We start from the raw sequence: 22,490 nt of genomic DNA on the forward strand, positions 1-22,490 counted from the left end.
AATGAAATGTAGGCCTGACGTCAGAGCTCTTATATGAAATTTACCCTTCCTGAATGTTAGAATGTCTGTGCAATTGTGTTTAACCATCATTTATTTATTTAGTTATTTATTTATGCTGCGGTCCAAGGTGGTCCCGACATCGTCCAGGCGCATCCAAGGCGGTCGCAGCGCATCCAAGGCGGTCCCGACGTCGTCCAGGCGCACCTGAGGCGGTCCTGGCGTTGTCCAGGCGCATCCGAGGCGCATCCAAGGCGCATCCAAGGCGCATCCAAGCGCATCCAAGGCGGTCCCGGCATCATCCAGGCGCATCCAAGGCGCATCCAAATACACAAGATAAACACATTTTTCACGAGATACCTTTAAAATTTACCATATGTCGGAGCAAGCCTATAAACAGTTCTAACAGTTAAATTGTCAAATAAATAAAATACTAGATGAAAAAAATGTCAAAATAACTTTGTCACGAATAACAATACGATACGGTCTGTTGAAGAAATGAGCCACTGCTTACTTCATTCCTGTCCAGTTTTGCCCTCTTTAGTAATGCCTTTCATTACTAGAGTAACGTGTAACGCCTTGATGTTGTTTTTATACAACCACTAGGTGGCACGAGAAGCAAACCGGCTTCTTTACTCTATCTCGCGATGTTTCTGGTCTCGCGATATTCTGACTCCTAGACGTCGAGCACTAGAGTGACTGTGCTGTCTTTTCACAAGAGGACGAGCATCGGGACGCACACGCGACGTGTGCAGCTGAGATTCATCGATCATGGTAAAAAAAAAAAAAGTTAGACATATGAATGACTTGGCTTCAAACTTAGTTTTTCTCAGTATTGTTGACGTGCAGTTATTGCTATGCATGTTCTTTACCAAGAAGTCGTCGTTTTCATCTGGCCATTTCAAGGCCTTTTCCGTCTGAGCTAAGTTATTAAGCTAAGCTAGCCGCTTGCAGACTGGCTTTTCGCGAATGTGCGTCACGTCGCTTTCAACCAAAGAATCGCTTTCGCTGACAGTAAATTAACAGCTTCTTATGTTGTCGAAATATAAACTTGAGTTTTTAAGTTCAGATGACTACCGAAAATGTAGATTTTAAACTTCTTGTAGCATGCATTAGCTGTTTGCTGCTCCACCCGAAAGTGTTTGCACACGTGGTGCCATGGTTAACACGTGGTGTACCGACGTGGTCCGAAAGATACTATACTTTGTCTTGCATATTTTTATCTGTAATTTTATCTGTTTTAGCTTGTTTTTTTTAATCTTTTTATTCTATTTATTCTATATATTTTTTATCGCATGCGCGGATCGGTTGGCACTTTAAATTTCGTTGTACATGTGACAATGACAATAAAGATCTATTCTAATGGGTTTCCATTTGAACACGCAGTCAGTTTTATCATGCACTCCCAGTTTTATCTTATTTTAACCAGTTTTCGTCGATTGTATTTATAATGCAATGTAAATCCTTAGTGCTTCAGAGAGTTCAAAATTGCTTGGCTCAAAAGCAAATCGAACAGCAAGAAACTGTTTTAGCCAGAACAACACCCATCCTGAATTATTGATGAAACAGTTAATGATTCAATATTTGCATTTAAGGTACTGTTGCACGTGTTGTTCGAGCATGCGTCCGGCTATGCGTTGTTTGCAGTCAAAGAAGTCGAGGAGATCAGCATGCTGCTGCCTCAGGTAGGTCGAATTACCTCGCTACTTTTTTGTTTGTCGCGTTCATGCGAGACTCAATGCCAAGTGTGTGTTTCAGGTGGAGCAGAGTGTGCTGAGTCTGGCCAAATTCAACAGCATGGTGAGCCTGGCTGCCTTTTTCCCTTTTAAGTCGGCTCAAACTGCCCTGGAGAACATAAATGCTGTTTCTGAAGGTAAGTTAACTTGCATTGAGTTTAAACTCATGCATTTATCCCATCAGTAATTGCCTTATTATACTCAGATGTGGTGATGTTTTCATATCTGTCAATCCACTGAATGACTGTGCTGACAGCCTTATAAACCTGAACATCTGAGGGTACTTGTAGGGGAGGGAAAAGGATAATATTTTTTGTCAAACCAGAGGTTTGCTGTAATACCTAAACGTACCGGTGAGAGGCAGTGTGGTGCCACATGCACCCCAAGACTGCCAGAAAAAAACCAGCATGAAATTGAATGCACTCCACCAGTGATTGCCAACTGGTGATCTGCTGCCCTCTAGTGGTCCGTGGTGGAATTGCAGGTAGACCGTGAAATTGGAAATATAAAATAGTTGACTTTTTTTTTCTTTTTAAATTAAATTAGACTTGGTTCATTTTCCAGCTAATTTTGTGAATCATAAACCCATCCAACTTATGTCAAATGTAGCTGAAATTCCCAAAATAGACATACAGACGCAAATAAATAGCCTGTATAGGCTTATCCTCATTTGGTGCAAAATTAGATAATACTCCACCAAAGCAGTGGTCCCCGAGTTGCCTCTTGGTTATAATGGTGGTCCCTTGGACAAAATCAGTTAAACCCTTGCGATGGGTGAATTTTCCAGTCAATTTGTCAAGCTTAATATTGTCCTTTATTTTTGCAGGGGTGGTTCATGCTGACCTCAAGTTGTTCCTTGAGACAAATATTCCTAAATCTGGAAAGAAGAAAGCAACACTGGGAGTCGGAGATGCCAAAATTGGTGCTGCCTTACAAGAAGAATTTGGGTTTTCCATCCAGACCAGTGGTGTTGTGGCAGAATTAACAAGAGGTTTGTATTTATTGTGACGACATGTTGAATTTGTGCTTCCGCTGCACATTAAAAAAAAAAAAAAAAAATCATACACGGTTAGTTTATGATGCAACTGTATAACCCTGACTACCTGTGAAGGTTCATACTGAAAATCTGAACAGCCGTTTCCTCACGTGATGGCTGACTGCTCAAATTGATGCAATCCAACCTTTGCTTTGCTTTCCTGTGTGTTCTGTCAGGGATTCGCCTTCACTTCCACATGCTGGTAAAGGGGCTGACAGCTGTGGCGGCCTCCAAGGCCCAGCTGGGTCTAGGCCACAGTTACTCTCGAGCCAAGGTTAAATTTAATGTCAACCGGGCGGACAACATGATCATCCAGTCCATTGCGCTGTTGGATCAGCTCGACAAGGACATTAACACGTTCTCCATGCGTGTCCGGTAAGTGAATCGCCCAATATTGTAGTTATGCTGGAAACCTCGGTACAAATTTCTTGGGGAAAACGTTGGGCTGGCAAAGAAATAAATGAAACTGATGGGTAACAAAGAACCAAAACAAAATTTGTCTCTTTTTCAGCGAATGGTACGGTTACCACTTCCCCGAGCTGGTGAGGATCGTGCCAGACAACTCTCTGTACTGCCGCTTGGCTCAGCTCATCGGTAACCGGAAGGAGTTGACGGATGAGAGCGTGGCAAGCCTGGAGGAGGTGGTCATGGACAACGCTAAGGCGCAGGCCATCCTCGACGCGTCCCGCTCCTCAATGGGTTAGTCCTGATGTGATGCGTTTGCCAACCACGCCCCTTCAACACCCACCTTGGACCAACAAATGTCTCTGGTGATACACACAAGGGGGTAGAGAAAGTCTCTCATAAACCTGTAGTGGCGGCAGTCATCCTCACTGCGGATCCTGTCGGGAGAAACAGTTCGTGTTGCTAGCAATCAGTGTGTGACTAACAAATGGGTAATCAAGTTTGTGGGTGAATGGACCCTGAACGTTTTTTTTTTTTTGTGCAGGAATGGACATTTCGCCTATTGACTTGATCAACATCGAGAGGTTCTCCAATCGCGTGGTGTCTCTGGGGGCGTATCGTCTGGAGCTGCAAGAGTACTTGCGCTCCAAGATGAGCCAAGTGGCCCCCAACTTGGCTGCATTGATTGGAGAAGTGGTGAGCTCCTTGGATTTCCTTGCTTTCATACAACAAATGAGACCAATGATGTTTTACCAATAATCTGTCAATCCTCTGACTGGTTGTGCGGATAAACCTCCGGTGCTGATGGTCCAACTTGTCTTGCCGGGCTTTCTTCTTCTGAAGAAAAATGCTCCCAATATTCAGTATTTCTGTTTTCCAGGTGGGCGCTCGTCTAATCTCCCACGCCGGCAGTCTGACCAACCTGGCAAAGTACCCCGCCTCCACCGTCCAGATCCTGGGAGCGGAGAAGGCCCTGTTCAGGTACCTGGGGCGCCCCTCCCTGCTGGGCAGAGCTGTGGTTGCAGTGATGGCAGGGCTGGGCCGGAGCAGAGCGGGGTGACCCGAGAAGACCGCTTGGTCTTGTCGGGAGTGATCCCCGCCCCCCCATTGCATCCCAAAGTCTGAGCAACCACATGCAGCACTGAGATAGATGAGAGCAAAATGGTTAGAGGAGCAGCTTGCCACGTAATACATTTTTAAAACCTTGTCAGGATGTCCATTGCGCTTAGTAAATTGCCAAAGTCAACGTTGGCCTTTGGTTCATCAGTCTTTACTTCACGTTAATCGCTCCCACCGTGTGAAAGCAGCTGTAATCTCGCACAGAGCCCTCAAGACTCGCGGCAACACCCCCAAATACGGCCTGATCTTCCACTCGACCTTCATCGGCCGCGCCGCCGCCAAGAACAAGGGCCGCATCTCCAGATATCTGGCTAACAAGTGCAGCATTGCCTCGCGCATCGACTGCTTCTCCGGTGAGAGACCTCAAATGCCCATTTATACTTCTAGTGTCGACTCTGCTATGATTGCTACTATTTTTCGTCAACAGCATTCATCCTTTGGGTTGATGTTGAGAAAGTGTTTTCTGAGCTTGATCGCAATTAAAATATTATAGAAATTTACTGAAACTCGAGTTGCTTCGGTAACATTCATTTTGGGTTTTGGCCTCCTTTCAGAAATGCCCACCTGCGTGTTTGGTGACAAACTGCGTGAACAGGTGGAGGAGCGCCTGGCTTTCTTTGAGACTGGCGACCTACCGCGTAAGAATGTCGACGTGATGAAAGAGGCCATGGAGGAGGTCAGTTACTTCTTATCGTCACTTGTGCAGTTAACGGTGTGGATGATGATCAAGTTGTTCCTGATAAAAACTGAGGGTTAAAACTGATTTAATGAGCCTGACACATCATTAATTATGAAGCTTTCCAAAGTAATGACCCACAAAGTGTTGATCATTTTGCTCTCTAACAGGTGACCACGGCTGCTGAAGTGATGCGTAAACAGGAAAAGAAGCGCAAGAAGCGTGAAAAGAAGCAAGCGCTCCTTGAAAATGGAGAAGAGAATGGTGACAACAAGGTACTTGCGTCTCCTACTGAAACAGATACGCTGGTTTGATAGGAGGTCTGACCTGTTGCCTGTGGTTCGGTCTCAGAAAACACCATGCAAGAGAAATTTGACTCCCAACCATTGGCAGGCCCAAATCAGTGGGCTTGATCACTGAAGCGAGTCATACAATTTGAAATAACTTGCTGTAAATACATGCCTCTTCATTTTGATAGCTTACTTGAATACAAAAATGGTAAAGTGACTGTATCTTAATTTTAGGTTAATGGTGACTCTGAAACACCCGGGAAAAAGAAAAAGAAACGTGCGGCTGAGGAAGAGGTGGAAGTCCAGGCTGACGAGGCATCGGCTGCAGAGAACGGAGCAGGTGATGCTTCCACCAAGAAAAAGAAACGCAAGTCTGAGCCTCAGGAGGCTGCTGTGGTAGAGGCTGAGGAGGACACTGACACGCCGGCTAAGAAGAAAAAGAAACGAAAGTCGGTTGTCATTGAAGCTGAGCCAGTGGAAGTCATCCCAGAAACTCCAGTGTCTGAGAAGAAAAAGAAAAAGAAAAAAAATGTGGAGTGAAGAATGGGATGGATTGACTCCAGACTGAACTATGTTTGTGTATAGATCACTTTATTCATGTCCTTTTTTTTGGACTGTACAGATGCTTTACCCGTGCCTTGCATTATCAAAAATTTACTTGTACTTATGTAAATAAATCTTCAGTTCTTTACAAAAACATGTTTGTTTTGTTCCAATGTGCCATGGGACTACTTTATTCCCCGTTGATGGCAGTGCAGCACAGAAGTCTGTTGGGAAAGTTTTCTATACAAACAAGTTCAGTACACAAATTTGAAAATGAACTGGCTAACCCCATTAGACCTTAAGCACCTAACACCATTAGACCTTAAGCACCTTTTTTGACAAAATTGAAATTGACAAAGCACAGCCCAAGGGCAGGTCTCGAACACTAGCTCCATCGTGTCAGAGGCAATGACGTTAACCACTCGACCACCCCAAAGTGTCGTAAAGATGTCAGTGACAGACGAGCAACCGACGCTCACAAGACGGAAAACTGCCTCCAAAAACCTGTGCCACTTTGCCCGCCTCCTACCTCTGCCCAAATTCAGTCTGACCAATCAGAGCGCAGCTGAAATGGGCCTGACCACGTCCACTTTTCCAACAGCCAATCGGAACAATTTTAAATTGACGACGCCACGGCCACTTCACATCCCACCAATCACAGGACCCCTCGTCTGCATCACCACGCCCCCTTTCCAACCAATCGGATTTCATTCTCATTGCCCCGCCCACTTCCTGAGACCTCAGCGAATCATGAAGCAGTATTAAACAAGCGAAAGGAAAAAAATAAATGAAAAATAAGAGTCACAATCTTTATGCAGAAGTGAGAGAAAATTGACAAAGTACAGCCCAAGGGCTGGTCTCGAACACTATTCCCGTCGTGTCAGAGGCAATGACGTTAACCACTCGACCAAAGACTCGTGACTATGGCAGTGACAGAAGAGCAACCCACGTTCACCTCAAGACTGAAAAACCTAAGTGCCACTGCCCGCCTCCTACCTCTGCCCAAATTCAGTCTGACCAATCAGAGCGCAGCTAAAATATGCCTGACCACGCCCACTTATCCATCAGCCAATCGGAAGGCAGCATTTCAAATCGACGACGCCAAGTCTACTTTACATCCCACCGATCACAGGACCCCTCGTCTGTGTTCCTATGTTCCTAATAACAGGCCACTTCATTAGGGAAAAATCATGGTCAAAGCTTAAATGAAAGTGAAAAGTGCCACACCCGCCCTCACCCCCACTTTCTGATTGGCTGTTTGATCTGTGACGTCACTCGGACACTTCATTAGGTACACCGCCATTTTCAGGCGTTCCTAATAACAGGCCACTGCGGGATCATATAAATATTCAATAGAATTGGTCCGAGTACCGATACCTGTGGGACACCACACGTAACGCTATAGAGTTCAGAAGAGTTTTTTTTGTTTGCTATTTTTTGCAGCCAGTTAGAAATGCTGTATGATGTATAGTAAGGCTTTTTAGAAAAAAAAGTGTATAGTCAAGCAATTAGTGAGGGGACCATCTCAAATAAAAGCTCCATGAGAGCTACTATACTAGTGTTCATATTTTTGTCTCTAGACAGTAACTTATTTATTGTTATTTGTTTATTTATTATTTATTCATCACTCTTATTTATTCATTGTTTGTGCCTTCTTGTTTTTATTTTTTTGTGTTGTTTACTTGTATGTATATTGTGTACTATGTCTTGTCACCGTGGGAACGTAATTTCGATTTCTTTGTGTGTCTTGGCATGTGAAGAAATTGACAATAAAGCAGACTTTGACTTTTGAAAGAAAAAAAAAATCACCAAGACCAGAGTCACTCAAACAGTTTACATTTTAATTTGGACAAGGTTTAAACCAATGTTAAAATGACATCAAGGCCTGGCTGGTGAGCAGCCAACTATTAGAAGTTGAAGAATGACAGATGGAGGGAAAACTGCAGAAAAAAAACCCAAAATCAAGCTATCAACTCAAGTCACACTTCAAATAAGGATTCACAGATGCAGGAGACCAAAATTACAAAAACATTTCTTCTAAAAAATAAAAAATGGCCTCAGCCATGAAAATGATGCTTAGATTCTATGTACATCGTTCTCAGTTCATGTATGCATACAAAAAGGAATCTACATCACATGATGCTTTGTGTTCAAGTATATTCACCAACTTCATGATTGAGCATTCTCATTCCACTTTTCTTTTTTTTTTTAAATAAAATGCCCTTCAAAATTAAAAAAAAAAATGCAGAAAACCACATTTCATGTTCTACTAATACATATATACTGTATAAATACATACATAAATATATTTTACATACAACAGACATAAATTTGAAAAGGGGATATACAGAGCAAAGGAGAGGCCGTGGTAGTGTGTTTTAGCTTCTGTTGTAAAATGGTTTGTCCCTCCATTGTTTTATCAGTCAGACGCATGAGTGTGCCGCATGCACTCTCGCGCACAACACACACACAAATGTATCATCCTGTCACGCACACACCCACATGCATATACACACAGCGTAGCGACTTCAGTTGGCCCAGTAGGGGGAGCTGCCGTAGCTCGACTTATTGACTTGGCTCTTCTGCTGCAGGCCGCTGGACTGCCCACGCTGACCTGGACCACCCTGAACATGGAAGCAAGAAACAATGCACATATTAGAGAAAACATGCAGGCCCTTGAGGAGCAGAATTGCCCACCCCTGCCCTAGCCCTAACCCACAACAACAATTAATGTTTGCAAGTGGGTCTGTGATACATCCCAGGGATTCACCAGCTCAGTGCAAGTGTTACCTGTCCATCCTGAGCAAGATGGTGGTGCAGCAGCTGCGAGTGTGGTTGCTGGTGAGGCAGGATGTGAAGGAAGGGTGCCGGTGCATAACCTCCGGGGGCTGCTCCAGGATTCAGGGGTCCTGGACCCCCCAGCGCAGATGGCAGGCTGAAGGGAGGGGGGGTCCCTGCGTGGAAACCCTGCTTATCAAAAGACTATAGGGCGAGAAGAAAGAAAATACAGAAACTTTGTGACCAAAACCTCCCAGCATTTTGTGGACAAAATGCTTGGCCTTGGTACAAACCCAACGGACCTTCATTTACTCGGTACAGTTGGATTGGAAAGTAAAATAGAGGACAAGGCTCACCTGGGTCTTATTGTAAACACTTCCGCTGATGTCTGGCACACCGGAGTTACTGGATGTCACCGAAACCCCTGCAAGTGACACCGCAAACGAGATCAACACCCCAAAACATTAATGATCGAATTGGGGGAGTTATGGTAAGCTGTTGAATGTGTCTCCTACCTTTACCGGGCCCGCTAGCAGCAGATTTGGCTTGTGCCTGAGAGGAGGAATTGTAGCCTTTACTATAGTCCACTCCGGCTGGTCCTGCTGTCAGCTCCTCATACCCTAAAAAGGAAAGAACCAACTCTGTTGGGCGTAACGACTTTGATAACTAACGCAACTGTGACTTTTTGCCCTGAACATTGAGACTTAATACTATTTTTTTTTTTTATGTCCTCTTCTTTGTTGACCAAAAATGGACAATATGTTAAAAACGACGGTACGCAGTCACCGACCTGAGCTGAAGGTGTGCTGGCCGTAGCCACTGGGCTGCTGTTGCGTCTGCTGCTGGAACGGGCTGGCAGACGGGTTCCCCAGGCTGAGACCCATGCTGTGCTGCTTGGCCGAGGCAGGTCCCGGGCCCCCCGGGGGAACGAACATGGTGGGGCCATACTGGAAGGCGGCGGCGCTGGGTACGGCGCCGGGCACGCCGGCGTAGTAAGGCAGCCCCGTGTAGCTGTAGCCCGGAGGCAGGAAGGCCTGCTGACTGCTGTGGTGCTGGCCCTGCGGCTGGGCCTGAGGAGGCTGAGGCTGGCTCTGGCTCGGACCTTGGTTCTGGCCCTGTGGGGGCTGCTGCTGGGCTGCCAGGCTTGTGGGTGGTGCAGGAGAGGTGGAGTCGTTCCTTCCAAACTTTGTGACTTCACCTGAACACAGAGGCAGACTTATCATGCAGCCCCGCTGTCAGGAGTATGGATGTATTTGATGAAGATAGATGTGGTCAATGACCATCAAAGTACTCCTCTACCTGAGTAGGGGTTGTTGGCAAGGCTCCCGTCTCTGCTAGACAGCGTGGCGGTGGGGCCGGGGAATGTGATTCCATAGTAATCCTGCAGGGAGGGCTGAGGGCACAAAACAAGATTGGGACCCGGTCCAAAGCAACTACTCAAGTCAATTGGAGCGATGAAGATTTAAGACTCACCATTGGTAGTCGGGACTGGAGCATGTGGAGATCCTCATAGCCGTAAATCTGCTGTGAAAGATACATATATTTCATATCTGATGTGTCAACAGCTTTTTTTATTTTATTTAGGAGTGTACATGAGAAGTAAGAGGACATCTTTTGAATAGCTCAGAATACCACTACAAACCACTCTAAGTGAAAATCTGCGCTATGAGACCATCGGTCACACAAAATGAAAACACTCTCAAGGAGCATAGAGAAGTTTTTGCTGTTATCAAAAACACTGCACAGTGACCCTTACTGGGTATGCTGGGAGCAGTCCCCCTGGGCCCATGATATACTGGTTAGGCAGCAGAGGAGGAACGCCTTGGGACAAGTTTGGCGGGGCTTTACCTGTTAACAAAATAACATACATTACCCGACCCGATGACTATTACCAGCACACATTTTTCTTTTCTTGCTTACCAGTGGAGGAGGACAGCAAGGGTGCGGTCCTTGGTCCAGAGAGGTTGGATGTGCCGGTAGCTCCATTGGAGCCGAATCCCAGGGCCGCGCTGGTGGCAGCGGAATGAAGTCCGCTCATGTTGCTGCTCATGCCGGACATGTTCGCCAGGTGACCGATGCCGCCGCCGCTGCTACTGTTGCTGCTATTGTGGACCGAGTGAAGTGCCGAAGGCGGAGGTTGCGACGACGTGTAGGACGTAGAGGCGGGAGTGAGAGCGCTCACGCTGCTGCTGTCGACACTTGTGTACTGAGGAGGACACAAAGTCGGTATGCTTGTTGGTATCTTTATACTGTTAGCAAGATTTAGCCTCAGTAAGTGGCATCACCCCCCCCCCCCCCCCCAGAAGCTACCAAACGCACTTACAGTGAGAGAACTGGAGCCGAGAGCTGAGGAATGACTGTTGACATGGCTGCAGACACAAAGCACAAAAACAATTGTCCAAAGGATTCAAGTTGTTCACTCATTTTGTGATAGCGATGAAATGAAGCTTGCTGTTCATTGCGCGAGCGTGTCACCTGTTGAGAGCGTTGAGCTGGCCAGCTGAGGGAAGCTCCTGTGCTAGGCTGGAGAGCGTGCTGGAGCTCTGCACAGGCAATGTGGAGGGGGTTAAGTGGGAGGAGGGTGGCGGTGCGCAGTTGGTGTTGGCGTTGAGAGACGGAGAGTCGGGCTTTGGTGTGGAGGTTGCTGAGGAAACTGAGCACAGTATGGCAACGCTTGTATAAAAGAACTAATTGTATGTACTGGGAACTATTAATAGATTTGTGCGAGGTAACATACTGTCTAAAGCTGCAGATGTCCTTACTCCATTCAGACCATTCTAGGATAAGGGGGAAAATGTTGTTTTTATTTTTAAATTTAAACCAATTAGAGGTCAATGATAAACGTCTGTATCTGATTTCTCCTCACCATAACCGGTCCAGACGTTTCTTTACTCTGGGAGAAGGCCAGTCGTGCTTGAGGTGGCAAGGAGCCATCGTAGCTTCCTCCCACAGTAGAGAAGGGAGGTACGGAACAGGACGAGATGGTCGATGTGGTCAGCGATGACGAGGGAGGAGTGCCGGAGCTGACGGGACCGAGCGACGAGGGCGTAAGACTGGGGAGTGCCGTCGAGGACGTGTGATACACCGGCTCAGACGACGACAGGGGCAGAGGGAGGTCGACAGAGAGAGAGCTTCCCAGTGACTCACTACGAGACAAGAATGAGTCGTTTGTTTGACGCATTTCGTGAGATAACAGTGCGATTCTAAAACAATGATATCCATCAGTACCCGAGGGGTTTGGAGTACATGCTTGTCTGACTCTGAGTCCCTGGTCCTGACGCGGGCGCTACCAGGCCAGGGGCCGGCGTGGATTCCCTGGATGCGGCACTGACAGCGTTGTCCACAACTCCAAACTCTGGCAAAGCAGACTCGGAGCCAAAGTCAAGTGCTCCAAACTGAAGGTTTAGACCGGGGACATCAGTGGAGCCTGGCATTTCCACGGCTGTCGAGGGGATCTGTCACAAGAAAGACGTTTACACACTCCAACATTAAGATTTAACCGAACTGTCTGTCGCTCACCATTTGATTGTCAGCAACAACTTTTACCTTTGACGTTGGAGGTATCCTTCGTTTTTGACCTTTCAGCTGTGCCCGCTGCTGCTGCGACGTCCCGCAGCCGTGAGCATCCAATCCGGCGCCCGAATGTTTGGGACCAGCAGCCGCCGCGACTGGGCCCGCCTGCGCCGACGTGCCGCTGTGCTGGGAAGCAGAGGAGGCGGATGCGGGGGCCACTTGTTGAGATGGTGGACTGGGCTGGCGCGCCAGTGGCAAGGAGGGCCCGCTGTGCCTCTGGATGAGCTGACTCAGCACAAGCGAAGGCTCTGGCTGGAGGCCAAACTCACCTGCAGATGCACCCAAACATACAGTGAGGCACGCTTGTACGTCAGTCCCCAGCTGAAGGCTTTGGCAAGAAAACTTACGGCTGAACTGTGAGGTCAGCGTGGTGGCGTTTGATTCTGGCGCCTTCATGTCCCAGCTGGACGAAGAGTGTGGAGGTACTGGCGCTCCCAGGCTCGGCAGGCGACCGATTGAAGGGCTGCCTTGGGTGTTGGCAGGATGTGCCACCTGGGACGACGGCAGAGGACCCAAGCCCGGACCCTTAAGCTGTTCCAGTATCTGCGCTCCTGCACTGGGTGGAGGCCTCTTGGCTTGCCCGAGGTCTCCAAAACCAGCACCAAGAACTGATGACTGGCACAGGGAAAAGGCATGAGTTACATGTTATCTATTTTTTCTAAATATTTTTTTGGTTTACCAGAGCAGCATGAGCATAGCTGGTGCCACCGGCAGTGCTGCGGCTCGGGGGAGGCTGATGTTGCTGCTGTGGCGGCGGCGGCGGATGGTGGTGAGAGTTGGTGAAGACCAGACTCTGCGAAGTGGAGGAGGAGGCGGGTGCTTCTCTTCCACCCACTACAGGCTTCTGCAGCAGAGAGGCTAGGTCCAGACTACAGAACGACAATTAGGTCAAAGCGGTTAAAAAAGTTGGATTCATCCATTTTAATTGCTGCTTAAGCTCTTGGGGGTCACATGTGAACTCGACAATCCCGAGCTGACTTTTGTGTGCAAGGAAGCTGATTCAAACTTAATGCATTAAAAATTCACACTGTAATTTATTGAACATGTCAGTTATTCACCTTTGGCCAGAAGTGATATGATTCTCAGTAGGAGGCGCGCATGAGGAAGTGAAGACCTTTGTCTCCGAGAGCTGTCATAAAACAAATATAGGCCCAAAAAAAACAATATGACGTAAACATCAGTCATTTTGCTGACAGACTTTTCGTGAAGACTCACACTAACATCCTCACTCCAGTCTTCGGGTCCGTAGTCTTCAACCGGGTTCCTCCAATTAGCTAAACAAAAGTAAACAACATGTCAGGGACGAATGAGGTGAAAGACACAGAAGGTGTCAATAAAAGGTTGAGCAGATGCCACCTTCATCAACGAAGACTGTATCCTTGCACGCAACACAAACCCATTTCATCTGTATTGTTAGCCGCAGTGTCCCAAGCCTCACTCTGTGTGGTCCCTGTCCCCGCCTCTGAGGTATAGTCCGCGGGGTTGAAAGTTCTGGGAAATAATAAATGCGGGACTCATGTTACAGATTTCCAATGAAAGCCTCAGCTGAAGCTGTCTAATAAATTATTTGGTGTGATCAAATAATAAATTGCCAATATGGGGTGAGTTTTGACATACCCCATGCCTTGGGCTGAGAACCTGCTGGTAGCTGGTCCTCTGCCTCTACCGCGACCGCCCGAGCCTGCGTAAACATCAGCCAAACATTTGCAAGAGCCACTCAAGTATAATGCTATTTTGGAATGAAAAATTCCCCATCTCACCTCGACCACCTTTTGCCCTCTTTCCTCGATCAGAGCCTTTGTCCACTGGTGTCACCTCCACGCCATTTTCTGCAGGACGAGCAGCACCTGATACAAATGCGCATGCCAAAATTAAGGTGACAACGGCGACAGTTGTGGGGGACAGGAGATGTATCGAGACGCTATACCCTGTCGGCTCCGATTGGCGCCTTTGCCCTTGCGGTTGGATGACGCACGGCCCTTGCTCGCCTCCCTGTCGCCTTTCTTCTCCCGGTTTTCCTTGTTCTCCTTGCTTTCCGAAGGAGCCTCCTTCACCAGCGGCTTCTTCTTCCCTACAGTCTCCCATGAGGTCTAAACACAAAGCGGCAGCAAAAAAGTTGAAAGCTGCCATGTCGCAGTTCGGTGCTGGTTAATAACAGATAGGTTTTTCAATTCATTCAAAAAAAATGGTAGGGAAATTTGTATGGCACAAGCCTACCATATCCGAGGTGCTTTCCAGGAGGAAGTTGATGGCTCTGCTCACATCCTCGTTGCAGTCATGAAGCGCGACCATACATTCATCCTGGTTCTTGCCAGTAACCTCCATCAGCTTAGGGAAATACCAAGCAGATAAAAACAGTTGTAATCATTTGGTGAGGAAGAGTCAGTGGTTTCTTCCATCAGTTTGTTAAACATTCACACAAATTATTGTCAGACAAATGATTCTGTACCTGATTAACTTTGTCTTCAAAGTCAGCATCATTCTTGTCATAGATCATCTGGGCAAGCCGGATTTGCTCAGCAGTAGCCTGGAACACAAGAAAAAAAAAAACATTACAGTTGACAAAACAGCGCTTCACCCTATTTGTTTTTTTTTTAAAGAGGGAAGCCTTCATGAATTACTTTAAATGTTCTACATATTATTCACAATTCCAGTAATAATGATTTCATGTCCCCCGGCAAGGAAAAAAGCTCTGAAGTGCGTGTTCCTTCGACATTTGCGTGGCTGCAGACTCTCACCTGTATCTGTTTCTGTGGTTGAGATGTGTGGGTGGCAGCAGACGGCACTTTTTCACGAGGGCCCCGGGCCTTTTCGCTGCCCAGCGAGCTCATCATATACAGTATATACAAAACTCTGTATGTACAAAATAGAAAAACCTGCCGAGGAAACAGGAAAACAAAAGAAAACTCACAACTGTGTTAACACTGCTCCAGCATAACATAGCAACATATTTGTGTTACACAGTTGGTCTGGTGATGTAACAGCATTGCTGAATATCTAGGTCAAGGAGGGAGAGTGACCTAGTGTCTACTTGCATAAAAAAAAAAAAAAAGTCCGTGTGTGCCTGCATTCTGCAGCAGGAAATAATGTAGGGGCATAATGCACACAATACTACATACAATTTATTTTGGATGCATACTGCAAATTCTTAATGAAATGTTGATACCCGCCAGCAGATAGTTCTTGCACAATACTAACAGAATAAAAAATCAGCAAATATGCACGACGTAAATGCGAAGTTAACTTTTATCCCTCTGCTCACTGACAGTTGCGAGAACAATAACAGCGCAGTTTACATCGGCCGAGTGACGTCATTAAAAACACAGTGACACCATTGGTTGCTGAACTGAACAAAGCTAACGCCAAGGAGCTGGCTTGATTTAAGTCAGAAACATTTCAAATCGTATGCTTGACTAAATCATTTCAGCAGCAATCATTTACAAATCAAATCGATATTAGGGATTTTATTATTGTCGTGATCCTGACAATTAATCCCATTCATTAAAAATGGTTTGGTTTTGCTGATTTAAGCCCAAGTAAATGAGTTTCATTTAGGGGTGACATTCGAGTAAATATACACACAAAACTACAACATTACTCAGAATGTCCTTTATTTGGGAATAGCCAAGGGGACGAATGTTTAGAGTAACGCTAACATCACCCTAATAGAATGACTTATTTACAGCCCCTGCGTGACTTAATGAATTTACATTCGACTTTGCGATGAAAAATCATGTCGTAGGAGCGTCACGGTTGAATAAAAACGAAAAGCTTGATGATTATGATACCGGGGGCCTCTTTGTCCTCGCCAGCGAGGCAGGCTCGCTAACATGCTAACACCAGGCGAGCGAGTCTCGGAGGCAGCTGGGGTGAAGCTAACGTTAGCAATTGATGCTATCTAAATCTGGTCAGAGTTGCTAACAATCGATCGTCTAATCAGCTCGTTTAAGAGTTGCCCTATCTTCAGATCACGTCATTCTTACAAACGCCGATTACACAAGCATCCAAAATAAGACAACAAGCAACGAGGCAAAGTGTATCGAAAGAAACGAAGAAGGCCTTAGAGCGGAATACAATCCCATCACGACATTGCTCGCTGGGAAACCAAGACAACAGAAAAATTGCGAAAGACACCTCTCACAGCCTCGATGAAGGAAAATCGCCCAGGCAGGCGACCGACTACGTGCGCCAAGTATACTCAATAAAAACAGTTGAACGCGTTGAGAAATTGGGCGCAAAATAAGCGAAAACGTGTTTTAGAAAATCCCGTTATTACCTGCTAACACGCTTCACTCAGCCAGCAGCAGACAAGGTGGTCACGTGATTAAGGCGACCGAGTTGGATGCTCGTCCTCTGGCCACAACTTGTTTTGCTTCTGCTTGTGTGACATCAACCACATTTTTAATGGTTCGTGCGTACGTGATAGTCCTGCTCATTAAAAATGACAACCATTCTAATCTACATTTTGTATTTGACTTTTTTTAATTATCCAATAACTTCTTTTTCTCATGTTTTTGCTTAGATACACATTGCGTCTGAGTAAAAACATTCATGGGTTTTGTATATATATAAAAAAAAAACAGGGAATCACTTATTAGATACATCAATCCACACAATTCCTCAAAAATGTACATAAAAAATGCATACAATTGTCCTATGTATTTCACACATACATGTACATTTATATAAAATACACATTGGATTGTGGGGTTATTTGTTGAAACTGAGGATGTAATTGTTTTTTTTTTTTTCTCTTTCTTTTTCACTCATGAAATATTCCATGTAAAAAAAAAAAAAAGAAAAACTAATCGCCTATGGCAGTCTTTCACAGAAAGACTTGACTCAGCAAGGCCAAAAATGAACTCAAGCCTACCCTGCGTCTACCAAACGAGGACATGAAAATGAAATTTTACAACTGCGACACGTGCATGTAGTACCGAGCAATGCACCTTAATAATGCTTCTATTTGAATGAAAGGATTTCAGAGCTATCGGTTCTTCTTCCCAAGACACTGAGCCTCCTCAGCATCACAGGCAAGTCAACCAAATCAATAAAAAGCGCTCTATTTGGCTGACACCAGACTTTGACATAAGTATATGAACACAAAAAAGTGTGCAAAACTGCAGGAAGCGGTCGAATCTGATCGAACAAGAAAGGTTTATAGGGGAAAAACAAAACTAATTCAAAAATTAGTTCACCCCAAGCCATTCAAATGAGGGTGAAATAAGGGCAAAATAAATACATATAAAACAAATTATATCAGCAGTTGTATGTCACTCAAATCAAAATCGAAAAGAAAGGGCATATATAACAACAGAACATTGTATTTAGCGATCATGGCATTTCTCTCCTATATGATTTCTCCCAAAAATGTCTAATTTTGATTGGAATAGGCCGTCATCGTCAGTTTTGTTTTTGAGCGTTTATGTGTTTTGGGACTGAACTGAACATGTTCCAGCAATCAAAAGTCAAATTGCACACAGGTTAGGTCCTTGAAAATTCTTCAGTCCTCTTTTCTCTCCTCCTTTTGAGTTTTGCCACTCATTCCAGTTGAAAAGCAAACCGAATGTTACATCTTCACAAAAACATTCTAATATCTTACAAAGGATGCGGTGCGGTACAAACAATCTTACATGCTATAAACCCAACTTCATATGAAATCAATTGCAAATGGTATGAGTCACTATTACAGTTGGTTACGGGTTTTAAAAAGCCCCTCTTCGTTCCTCATTGGTAGCTTTTGAAAATGCCTAGCTCATGTTATTTAAATTTAAAAAATAGGCTTGGTTTGGTGGAACGACGAAAAGAAAGGAACAAGGGATGACAGAATGTTACAATGCGTTCACAAAGATGTACAAGCATAGCTGGGATGTGGTTGGCGGCAAGGTCGTGCTCCTGAGTCCAACAGAGACGATGATGTTGCACAAGGAGAGGAACGGAGGGACTGTTTGGATAAAAAAAAAGCGGACGAGGATGTCATCATACAGTGACGCAGAGGATAACGAGGCTAGCTCCACAATCCTGCGTAGTTGCCATGGAGGCCGGAACAGAGCGGTCCGCCAGCTACAAACAGCTTGGTGCCTGAGTGGTCGTAGCAGTGCGTGTAGACGGCGTTTGGAAAAGAATTAAGGTCTGAAAAATAACTCCTCCATGTCTCATCATGATTCTGCAAAAAAAAAAAAAAAAAAAGAGGCTGAAATTGCATGGATCACATGGAATCAAGTTTTTGCAAATTCAAATAGTCCAAATATTGTATACCAGCCAGCCTTTCCCTGTGGTGAGCTTGAGGATGCCATCTCCCGAGCACTTCCAGTACCCTCCAGCTGGGATCAAAGGGTTCTCGAGGAATCTCTGAGCGCGGATGTCGTAGAAGAGAAGCGAACCCTGACCGGTGCCGACCGTCACGATGTGCTCATAAAAACTCACCGAACGAATTCCTGCACACGCACAATTGATTTTCTAAGGGATGCAGGAGGCAGGTTTCTTTAGAAAGGAGGAATCACTCACCACTTCCCCTCTCTCGGGAATTGACTGATTTGATGCTATGCGTCGGCTGACGAGGATCCAAAAAAGACACGTGGGCCTGAGATCCGGCAGCGTATACGGACCAGTCCTGCCCGTACGCCAGACACACATTCTCTTTGCAGTGTGGCAGTTTGGTAGACAGAAGCTGCAGGCAAGCGATGAGGGATAACAAATGAGACCAGAATCTGATCCTCTTCACTTTGTACTGCCATGCAGAATTTGACGGGCTCAGATATTCACAAGTTAATGACTTCATTAAAAACATGTAGTATTGTGGCCCTCAAGGATTGGATTAAGTCATCTTTGATGCAGACATTAGTCTTTTCCTAAACATGAAAACAAGTGCGGCGAACTTGCCTTGCACAAGCTGTGCTCAGCTTTCCAAAGGTGGAAATAGCCGTCTAAAGAGACAGCACCCAATTCCTGAAAGAAAATCAGCCACACCAGGAAAAATAAGACCTCGAGCTCACAGTGTGAATTCAGGCCTAGAAGCCATCAAGAGACTGTTTGAAGAGAAGACTCACTTTGTGGTTGTTGTTGAAAGCCAGAGCACGGACTTTACAGTTGTACGGATGGGTGTACTCCTTTGGGATGTCTTTGAGGGCTCGGTGGGAGATGTGGGCATAGGAGGGCATGGCCGTATCACTCTGGCTGTGCTGTGCCTGGTTCATTACTTCCTCTGTAACTTCCCACAGACCCATGGAGCCATCTCGTGAACCTAGAAATTGGAATACAGCGTTAACAAGTCCCCTACGGCAAGTCAAGTACTTTTTTTTTTTTTTTTTTACTTTTCCACAGACCTTTGTAGCAGGAACAAAAGCGATATTATGGTGCAGCTCGTGTAAAAGCTCTAGCACCAGTCATTCATGCAGAGAACTCACCAGACACTGCCATCCTGTCACTGATCCATGCTATTGAGAAGATCCAGTCATTGTGGCCATCCTAACACACAAGTGAGCATCATGAAAAACAAAACAAAGGTTTGCATGCATTCATTGCGTAGAACTGAAGTCTAGTGATTCCCCCAATTGAACCGTCTGAAGTGTTGTTGAGAAAGATCGGGCAACTCACATCACCAACACAAACAGGGTCCAGCGTTGGCAGCTTGTAGATGGCCAGGCTGTTGGGGTTGTCTCCCCCAGTAGCCAGGAGGGTTCTTGAGGGGTTGATCTCAATAGCATGGATTCCACAGCCCTGCTGGTCCAGCCGGGAATGAGAGCTGGCTGTGTTGTGGTAATTCTGCACCACGCCCACCACAGAGCCTCCACTGTGACATTCCCTGTCCTTGAGCATGGGAATCCGAGTGATCTGCCCGGTCATGACATTGGTTACAAAAAGCTGTGAAGGACAAAAAAAAAAGATGGAATATTTGATTACACAGGTATTATGGTTTACGTACAAAGAGCCCATCATGAAACAATTATACCTCAATCATAATGATAAAAAAAAAAAAAAATAATGCATAAATAATAGTTTATTCCAAATCTTTAAAAATGATTTGGGTCTTGGACCAACATCTCACCGTGTTGCATTTGGTCCCGCACACAACCTGCTGTTGGTTGAGCCATTGTGAGGCAAATACTTTGTTAAGGCGCCCAAGAGAAAACTCCCTCTCCTTCAGGATGCCAGGGAGCCTGCCGGCCGCAAAGCCACGCAGGCTCCGCTGGAGCTGCAATTCGTACTGCTGCTGAGGTCGGAACTCTCGGCCCCGGAGGGCGCAGACCACTGAGTGGCGACTGCGCCACCACTGCACATGACGTGAAGAACATGAGACACGACTCCGCTTGTATGGCGCCTGACACCAGCCCAGCTGATAGAGGAAAAGCAAGAAAATTAGAACAATGTTGGTGAAGATGGTTAACATTAAAGTAAGTAATTTAAATTGACTGAAGAATCTTTAGAGCATTGTCAGCAGGTGCAAGCAGCCATCAGTTGTAACAATAATCGCTTCTTCTCACGCACTTTACAAAGACATGCTGGTTGATCCGTCCCACATTTAAGTAGAAAAGTCATTGCTTTTCTTTGTCTTAAAGATTATAATTTGTGACGCCAGTCCTGTAACTTTTCAGACAGATCCGGTAGTGCAGTAATATATATACAGATATTTTGAAAGTAAAGCGTTTATGATATATCTATCGGAGTGTTCTAATTTATGTTGGTCACTCTATTTGATCACGTTATTCAATGCAGTCCTTCGATTTGGGAGACATATTTAGACCACAACAAGATCTGATCTACACTTTGGGGTAACGTGACCATTCGCTAACTGGCTGCTAAAACAATTCGAAATCATCTTCAAGGGCAACAATCGGCACCAAAGGCGACACCCATCATTGTTTCCTAAACAGGGCAAGTCTAAAATCCTAACAAGCCCCTCATAACTGATCAGCCTGCAACATATTCGGCTACCGTTAGCAGTCATTTTGATGTGGCTAACGTTTGCCAACATAAACGCATGCACATGTACAAAATGCAAACATGTTCTGATGCATTTGACATTAGCTGTCGAGTGGTTTGGCAACACAGATTGTCCCAGTGTCATTGCGATTTGGCCCCTTGGCACAGATTAGATTATCCGATCACATGTAGCACAAAGCTAGCTAGCATGCTAACATCAGTTTTGATAGCTTAGCGGGTGAGATCTATCGGTTTCCGCCTACCTGTTGTTGGTCCTTGGGCTCCCCTGCCTTTCTTTTCCTGCTAACTGTTTTTCTCGCCATAGTCTGACACACACAATTCCCTCACCCACATGGAGGGTAAACCTGACTCTGGACGTTGGATCATATAATGTCGATAAACAATTTTGTTCTGTGGCCTTTGCTGGCGGCGTCCGGTGACAAGCAAGGACGATTACATACGGGATACGTTGCCTCGCTGTCTAGGCTTGTTGGCAATTGACTTGCGTTAACTTACAGTGTATTTATAAATCAACACTAAAGTATTGCGCCGCTAGCCTCGGTGCGTTCTTTTTCCCAGGGAGAGTCGCGTCAGCAACGACAAGAAGCGCGCAGCCGACTCATTAAACATCAACAAAAACAAGGTCACACGTGAACGCGCCCGTCATACGTGCTCGTTCACGACGATCGCGCGCGGCCATTCATAATCTTCCGTTGGTTATTTTAGTGTTTTGTATGCGAGTCATTCTAAAAAATATACCTTTTACATAAAGAAAATAATTATATTTAAGCATCAAAATAATATGGTTAACGACCTTTCGGGGGGGGGGGGTATGTATGTATTCCCAACAGTCTATTCATCTCAGTGTTAAGTGTTAGTGAAGGAATGACACATCTGGGTTTTTCTATCTACTAAATTTACTTAAAATACTTCATAATTACTGTGGATGAACAAGACACGCAAGCATTTAGCAAGAAATGCCAATGAAACTCAAAACAATTAAAATGATTTGTGTATTTAATCATTGGGACCTCCCAAGTCACAAGAAACTCAACATTTCCAACAACCCATAGTTCAGGAAGTCATTCACCTTATGTCCTATTTTTGATAGTCAGCAGATACATTAGGACCAACACAATACTTTGGATGATATACCCCAAAACCAATTATAAATCCCAACGACACCTCATTTTGCCAATCACTCTCAATTTAGTGGTGTAAACTTATTCTGCTTACCTTTAATTGTAATAAGGAAACTAGGCCACAGATTTTCTGATGGCAAACTCACAAAGAACATGAAGCAGCGTTTAAAACCCAAAAGAAAAATTCAGTGCTGAATTGAACAATTTTAGAGCTACTTTAGCCATTCTAGCTTAAGTAATTTGAAAAATAGACTATGCTTAAGGACCATCAAC

General features: G+C 45.3%; 3 protein-coding genes and 2 non-coding genes across 8 annotated transcripts; 3 read left to right on the forward strand and 2 right to left on the reverse strand.

The window, feature by feature from the left end:
• Positions 1-664: 664 nt before the first annotated feature.
• nop56 (NOP56 ribonucleoprotein homolog) lies at positions 665-5,958 on the forward strand. The gene is made up of 12 exons (XM_037251964.1): positions 665-771; positions 1,593-1,682; positions 1,756-1,870; positions 2,560-2,724; positions 2,946-3,144; positions 3,281-3,468; positions 3,719-3,870; positions 4,055-4,155; positions 4,498-4,646; positions 4,848-4,969; positions 5,140-5,244; positions 5,494-5,958. The coding sequence occupies exons 1-12, from the start codon at positions 769-771 to the stop codon at positions 5,797-5,799; spliced, it is 1,695 nt and encodes a 564-aa protein (XP_037107859.1). The 5' UTR covers positions 665-768; the 3' UTR covers positions 5,800-5,958.
• LOC119123758 lies at positions 3,510-3,629 on the forward strand. The gene has a single exon (XR_005098137.1). It is a non-coding gene; the product is annotated as a small nucleolar RNA SNORA26 (small nucleolar RNA).
• On the forward strand, positions 5,007-5,073 carry LOC119123756. Its single transcript, XR_005098135.1, has one exon. It is a non-coding gene; the product is annotated as a small nucleolar RNA SNORD57 (small nucleolar RNA).
• Positions 5,959-7,622: 1,664 nt separating the features above from the next.
• ubap2a (ubiquitin associated protein 2a) lies at positions 7,623-16,531 on the reverse strand. Of its 4 annotated transcripts, none has more exons than XM_037251260.1 (27): positions 16,430-16,531; positions 14,892-15,029; positions 14,603-14,680; positions 14,371-14,481; positions 14,081-14,243; positions 13,914-14,000; positions 13,771-13,834; positions 13,550-13,644; positions 13,375-13,427; positions 13,212-13,282; positions 12,833-13,022; positions 12,501-12,768; positions 12,127-12,422; positions 11,809-12,035; positions 11,447-11,726; positions 11,318-11,357; positions 11,056-11,233; positions 10,904-10,949; positions 10,501-10,786; positions 10,337-10,428; positions 10,054-10,101; positions 9,880-9,973; positions 9,371-9,778; positions 9,096-9,200; positions 8,937-9,004; positions 8,593-8,784; positions 7,623-8,426 (listed from the first exon to the last, which is right to left on the reverse strand). In XM_037251260.1, exons 2-27 carry the CDS (start codon positions 14,985-14,987, stop codon positions 8,331-8,333), a joined length of 3,732 nt encoding a protein of 1,243 aa, XP_037107155.1. In that variant the 5' UTR covers positions 14,988-15,029; positions 16,430-16,531; the 3' UTR covers positions 7,623-8,330. The 4 variants fall into 4 exon arrangements, with proteins under 4 accessions (XP_037107155.1, XP_037107154.1, XP_037107153.1 ...); XM_037251259.1 differs by having other exon boundaries at positions 10,054-10,104; XM_037251258.1 differs by having other exon boundaries at positions 13,369-13,427.
• An 81-nt stretch (positions 16,532-16,612) lies between these two features.
• dcaf12 (DDB1 and CUL4 associated factor 12) lies at positions 16,613-21,757 on the reverse strand. The gene is made up of 9 exons (XM_037251261.1): positions 21,339-21,757; positions 20,201-20,488; positions 19,750-20,016; positions 19,560-19,620; positions 19,203-19,396; positions 19,036-19,101; positions 18,661-18,823; positions 18,412-18,590; positions 16,613-18,319 (listed from the first exon to the last, which is right to left on the reverse strand). Exons 1-9 carry the CDS (start codon positions 21,396-21,398, stop codon positions 18,161-18,163), a joined length of 1,437 nt encoding a protein of 478 aa, XP_037107156.1. The 5' UTR covers positions 21,399-21,757; the 3' UTR covers positions 16,613-18,160.
• Between the last annotated feature and the right edge of the window lie 733 nt (positions 21,758-22,490).

This window comes from Syngnathus acus, chromosome 5, assembly GCF_901709675.1.
Source record: "Syngnathus acus chromosome 5, fSynAcu1.2, whole genome shotgun sequence".
NCBI classification, from domain to species: Eukaryota; Metazoa; Chordata; class Actinopteri; order Syngnathiformes; family Syngnathidae; genus Syngnathus; species Syngnathus acus.

What these genes read in the sequence shown, in the direction of transcription:
- nop56 (XM_037251964.1), top strand. An exon ending in TCAGCATGCTGCTGCCTCAG is followed by an intron (nt 1,683 to 1,755) that starts GTAGGTCGAATT and finishes TGTGTGTTTCAG; the next exon opens with GTGGAGCAGAGTGTGCTGAG. An exon ending in TGTGGCAGAATTAACAAGAG is followed by an intron (nt 2,725 to 2,945) that starts GTTTGTATTTAT and finishes GTGTTCTGTCAG; the next exon opens with GGATTCGCCTTCACTTCCAC.
- dcaf12 (XM_037251261.1), bottom strand. Translation starts at nt 21,398, where the DNA reads ATGGCGAGAAAAACAGTTAGCAGGAAAAGAAAGGCAGGGGAGCCCAAG. An exon ending in GCGGGACCAAATGCAACACG is followed by an intron (nt 20,017 to 20,200) that starts GTGAGATGTTGG and finishes TGTCCTTCACAG; the next exon opens with CTTTTTGTAACCAATGTCAT. An exon ending in CCACAGGGAAAGGCTGGCTG is followed by an intron (nt 18,320 to 18,411) that starts GTATACAATATT and finishes TTTTTTTTGCAG; the next exon opens with AATCATGATGAGACATGGAG.
- ubap2a (XM_037251257.1), bottom strand. Translation starts at nt 14,987, where the DNA reads ATGATGAGCTCGCTGGGCAGCGAAAAGGCCCGGGGCCCTCGTGAAAAA. An exon ending in GAGGGCAAAAGGTGGTCGAG is followed by an intron (nt 13,835 to 13,913) that starts GTGAGATGGGGA and finishes ATGTTTACGCAG; the next exon opens with GCTCGGGCGGTCGCGGTAGA. An exon ending in CAGCTCAACGCTCTCAACAG is followed by an intron (nt 10,950 to 11,055) that starts GTGACACGCTCG and finishes TTGTGTCTGCAG; the next exon opens with CCATGTCAACAGTCATTCCT.